This window comes from Gadus macrocephalus, chromosome 19, assembly GCF_031168955.1.
Source record: "Gadus macrocephalus chromosome 19, ASM3116895v1".
NCBI classification, from domain to species: domain Eukaryota; kingdom Metazoa; phylum Chordata; class Actinopteri; order Gadiformes; family Gadidae; genus Gadus; species Gadus macrocephalus.
The window spans coordinates 16,945,109-16,950,705 of NC_082400.1; the positions used below are offsets into that span (position 1 = coordinate 16,945,109).

Genomic DNA, 5,597 nt, shown 5'->3' on the forward strand with positions numbered 1-5,597 from the left:
ATGGGGGGGGTTTGTGGAATGACAGGAATTAAATTACCTGCACGCGCCTTAATGAGAGGGTGCCCCCCCCCCAGCGAACCCCCTCTGCTTCGCCCCCCCTCCTCTCTCTCTGGAGGGTTAGGCCACCGCCCGTTAACGGCCAAAGTGTGGATTTCCTGTCGAATAACGAGCAGGCCCTCCGCCGGGTTTGTGTCCGAAGCACAGGCTCACTTAGTTCAACAAAAGCCGTGCTGCTGCTGCTGCCGGTGCCCGAGTAGGATTGCTTCCAGCTGCAGGCGACCCTCCCTCCCCAGCAAACCCTCCCCTTCTGCCCCCTCCAGCCTCACGCACTTTACCCAAATTAATCTCAACTTTGCACATCAAGTCGTGACGCAGTGAAAAGTCCCTGGAAAGCGTCCCTGTCACTTTAACTCTCTGGCGGGAACGTTTGGAGCGAGACGCTGCCACAGCGGGCTCATCCCAACAGTCGTTGTTGAGGCGGCAGAAACTTTTTAATCTTCCGATTTTTTTACGAGGACATACTGATGGAAGACTTTATCACCGAAACGATTAGTTGTCATATCGCTAAGTATCAACATATCACCACATAGCACATGTTTTCACGGGGTTTGGGCAGAAATTACACGTTTTTCCGGCAGTGTTGGTTTTCTCGTTTAAGCTAAGTGTTATTGAGCACAAGTCTTGACAGGATCCTTGAGAAACAACTGCGACTCTTTCGAACAATAATGACAGAGTTGTCAAATCACTCATAACTTAATTATAACTAATTGAACGTCTGATTGTTTATTTGACTGATTTTCAAAGAAGTCAAACCGTCTGCGCACGTCTTTTCGAGGGAGAACCGAGGAAGAACCGGGGGAGAACCGACCCGTCGGGTCCTCTGCGCGGAGTCACGGCCTCCCGCGCTGAGCCAGCCGAGGCTGCTCGAGGAAAAGGGAGGTCCTCTACAGTCCTCCCCCTCCTCCCCTCTCCTCCCCCTCCATCTTATCATCAGGACCGACTCCTCCGCAGAAAGGCCGACACTGAGATGCATGTCATGCACTCTCCTCTAAACCGGAGCGCGAAACAAGGGATTAAAAACGCTGCCAGGAGCGCAGAGTGAAAAAAGAGAAGCAGACGGGGGCCAGACCAGTAAACCATTTAACCAGTGAGGGGAGAGCGGAGTTAGGACCGGCAACTACAAGAGTCAGGACCTTTAGGCTTCTTCTTTTTTTAAAGTGTGCATCTCTGGTAGATCGGAAGGTGCCGTGCTCCCCCCCCCCCCCCCCCGCCCCTACCACCACCAACTCTGGACTCGGATTATCGTCGCATCCTCTGCGCGTCGTTTGGATTATTGTTGCTTTAATCCCGGTGGTCCGCCATGAAGACAGAAGTGTGGATACAAGCGCTGGTGCTGGCCGTGGTGTCGCTGGTGCAAGCAGGTATGGGGGGTGATGAGGGGGACTGGGGGGGGGTGGGGACGGGGGGGCGACACTGGGACTGGGGGTTGATGGGGACCGGGGTCTGGGTGTCGGTATGGGACGCAAAGTGGCACGTTTTATCTTTTGTCATATCACACCATTCAGAAATTAATTAAAAGTAAAGAAAATATTGATATTATACCATTTGTAAGTTGCTTACACTTCCTAACGACTTTTGTGACTGCCATAAATATCGTATTGATATTTATTGTTCTATTGTATGGTGTTTCCATGTAACTGTCATGTTTTAAATGAAAACAACCACACCGGATGACCGGACGAAATAGTCCACTTTTTTAATCATGAGCTGCTCTGGACCGTTGTCCCTTTCTCTTTTTTCTTTATATTCCAGCTGTTATTCCAGTCTGAACTGCGTTAAACCATTGAGTTCATTTATAGTCCATCTGCTGGTGTGTCGCTACAAATTGAGGTCACGGTGGTTCCTTGTATAGGCTACACTCCTCACCATAAAATAGTGTGATGCCGTATGCGCACTGTTAACCAGTAAATAAAACCAATACATGCTGCGTCCATTCCCAGTACCGAGTTTGCGCGCGTCCCCCAATTCGCCGAATTTGTGAGATCTTGGTCCTGGCAGCAAGAGATAGGAGCAGATTACCATCTGCCTCTCAGTGGTCCAGATTTTGTGTGTGTGTGTGTGTGTGTGTGTGTGTGTGTGTGTGTGTGTGTGTGTGTGTGTGTGTGTGTGTGTGTGTGTGTGTGTGTGTGTGTGTGTGTGTGTGTGTGTGTGTGTGTGTGTGTGTGTGTGTGTGTGTGTGTGTGTGTGTGTGTGTGTGTGTGTGTGTGTGTGTTTATCTAGGACATATCCATAGAGGATTTCTGTTGCGTTTTACGGACGCAGATGTGATGATTTTGTATATAGTTTCCATAATCCGCCCCCAGAAACACATGTTTCCTCCGCTATCTTAACCATGACAGACTGTTTAAAACTATCGGGAAATCGACCCGGTGTTCTGTGCTCTTTTCCAGCACACCCATGTTTTCGTGCATGTGTGTTCTGGAATTTACATGCATTCGCGGGGTGGGCTGTCCAGCTCCATTCAAACTATTCGATGTATGTATAAATGGGATTTGGAGATAGTAGGAGTCCGGCCATAAGGGGAGGAGGAAGAGACTAAGTGAAATGTAATTGAGCGGCCTGGCGAGACATTAAGGCTGGAACAACAGGGTGATGAGTGCCAGATGTGGTCCGGTTCAGCCTAAACATTAATAACGCTTCCTCCCCAATACCATTAACTAGGAGCCCGCCAATAGTCCAAGCGTTTACCGTCTCCTTAACGCAACACACGCGCGCACACAAGTGAACACACGCGCACGCGCGCCCAACATCTCCTGTCGAAACTAGGACCATCATTCGTCAAACGATCTTGCACTTTCATCAGTGACTCATATAACCCTACCTCATGCCACTAATTAATGAATGACAAATTTGTCCCAAAAGATCAATGCTTGTTTGTTTTATGGTTACTGCGCATGATGTAGATTTACAGATTTACCCTCTTTCGAAGATTTACAATCTCAAAAGTTCAACTTCTGAGGGTCCACTTAGAATAGACACCAGTTCTTGTGGCTTTATTTATTATTTGTGTTCAGCAGCATTCCCCCCTTTGGTGCAGCAGCTATTCTGTAAAGTTGTCTGAAATAAAGAGCTTTCTTATTTTGTGTTAAATTTAGTTTGTTGTGCGGCACTTTGCGTTAATGTCTGTTTTAAGTACACCCTCTTTCATCTCTTACTGTTACCCTGGGTCAAATATTATTTGCCCTTTTCGCGACCATGGACCTCCTAGCCCCTGTATTTTGCAATTTGATTCTCTTGTTGTTTTCAAAGGCAAAAAAGCTCTTGAAACAAAATGGCCTGCAGCATTGTTTAGTTGGGAAATCAATAGCCTAATATAGGCACACACACACACACACACCTATAAAGTGTATGTTCTCCCTGCCAAAGTGAATCACTGATGAAGACTTAAGTGATTTTGACTTATAGTGGTTTACATGACAGGGAGCCATCGCACTCCTGGGAAACATGATTCAGTTCCCACAAATACTGTTTGATTGTTATTTTCCCCCTCGAAAAATGCCTGGCATTTCAGTACTCGGAAAGAATAAAACATAAACAAATGACACACTTGGAAAACAAACAGCAGGGCAACAATCTACAAGACCCGAAAGGAAAAAGATATGAAGAACAACAACTTGAAAAAGAGAGTTTCTGAGGGGGCCGGTCATGCTAGATCACTTCAAAGACCACTGTGCCAGGTAGCAATGAAAGTCGGTATTGAGAAAAGCTGTTGTTTGGGCTCGCCAAAAAGGTTCCATATGAGGTAAAAGTGTCCGTCCTGGCCTGTATTACCCTGGCTGACTGAGGCCTGTCAACCCCTCCCGGAGACACTCGCGTGTCTCGCCCATCGCACCGTCCAAAAGCCAACCCTGCACTTCGAGGTCATCTAACTTAGCATGAAGCACCTTTACCAGATGTCTTTGAACTGTTGTTTCATCCATGTGTGCATTTATTTATATATATATATATTTATATATACTGTGTCTGGATACATGGTTACCATGAACAGAGATGTCATAGGTCATGGGGAAAAGCTTTTTCTCATGTTTGGCTCTGATGTACTTTTTAGGATAGTCTACACAATAAATCCATGAGAACCCTCATTCATACCCCAGGTCATGTGTGTGTGTGTGTGTGTGTGTGTGTCTCTTAACGTGAATGCAATGCTGGGTCTGCTTTCTCTCCCAGGCTTCCGTAAGGAAAGGGAGCTGTCCCTTCAGAAGTATGAGAAGACTGAGAGCTCTTGGCTGGTGTGCCCCACCTGCCCACAGGCCACTCGCGTGCGCAAGAGGAAGAAGCTGGAATGGTGTGCCTCTAGATGTAAAAAGGACAAGAAATTCAAATGCAGGTGAGTTACTTACCGTCTCCCTGCATCGCTGGAACTCCCAGCTCTGCTCCCTTCCTTCTTCAATAACTGATTTCCACACTCCATGGGTGCTACGCGCTTTCAAAATACATGGACCCCCCCCAACACGCACACACCACTACCAACAACATATTTCCTTAATCACTTATTCAAACACTTCCTCTACCATTTCCTGTCTACTTCCACAGGGCCTTCAACTTTGAGAAGCTCAGCAGGACGTGCCACTTGCTCCCCTTCGACCGCCTCAGCCCGGGAGCACAGACACAAAACAACGTCAACTTCACGCTTTACGAACGCAAAGGTAGCCTTCATCTCTCGGCCTTCTCTCCCAAAGCGAATCTGATCCACCGTTTATTGCCCCATAGTGAGTCATGGAAGAAAACTCCCTGTGTTTCTCTGGTTCAACAGCTTATGTCCACTTGTTTTATCTCGGGTTTTTCTGTTGTCACAACACATCCAGAGTCTGCCGGTGTTGGCCCTTTGGTTCCGCAGCTTTAAGGGCTAAACGCCGGGAGAACCACGCACACATGTAGCGATGATCAAGTAGAACGTAAACAACCAAAGCCATTGTTTACAGTCTGAACGGCAGGCTTATTTCAAGTGCACGCGTTGGAATCCAACACTTAAGATTTTACTGTGAGAAATTTGAGCAAATTACCCCCAGTAACATTTAATACGTTGTGGGGAGCCGTCTGCTTTTGGGAATAACAGATACGCGAGGACATTTGTAAAACCTTCCTTGACCATAGATGGGAAAAACCTGGAATGCTGTTCTTCAACTCATTGGATTCAATGCAAACAAAAAGATTTGAATGCACTTGTCATTTAACTTTTTGTCGGGACATTTATTGCAGGGATACATTATGTGGGGACGCTTTTTGTGGGGATACTTTTTCCAAAACGTCTAAGAAAACAGGAAAAGGAAATAGTTGTGTTATATAAGAGACACCTTATACCTTGTCCCTGTATTCAGATTACATTCGGGAGTGCATTGTTGGAACCAACGGACAGTACAGAGGAAGGAGGTCTTGGACAAAGTCCAACATCACCTGCCAAGCCTGGTCTGACAACAGCATCCACGACCACACGTAAGTCCTCCTTCTCCTCCACTTTCTCCGTAGTTCTTCGTGTTTCTCCATACTCGGATTGAAACAGAATAAAATAACAGAAACAGAGCCAACACAGCACTGTG

The 5,597-nt window shown here is 46.8% G+C and overlaps 1 protein-coding gene across 1 annotated transcript in view; it reads left to right on the forward strand.

Moving 5' to 3' along the window:
- The first annotated feature begins 346 nt into the window (after positions 1-346).
- The window catches only part of LOC132448059 (hepatocyte growth factor-like), a 21,687-nt gene continuing 16,436 nt past the window's right edge, over positions 347-5,597 (forward strand). The window contains 4 exon segments of the mRNA XM_060039122.1: positions 347-1,421; positions 4,228-4,387; positions 4,594-4,706; positions 5,379-5,495. Coding sequence (XP_059895105.1) covers positions 1,361-1,421; positions 4,228-4,387; positions 4,594-4,706; positions 5,379-5,495 — 451 coding nt within the window. The 5' untranslated portion in view covers positions 347-1,360.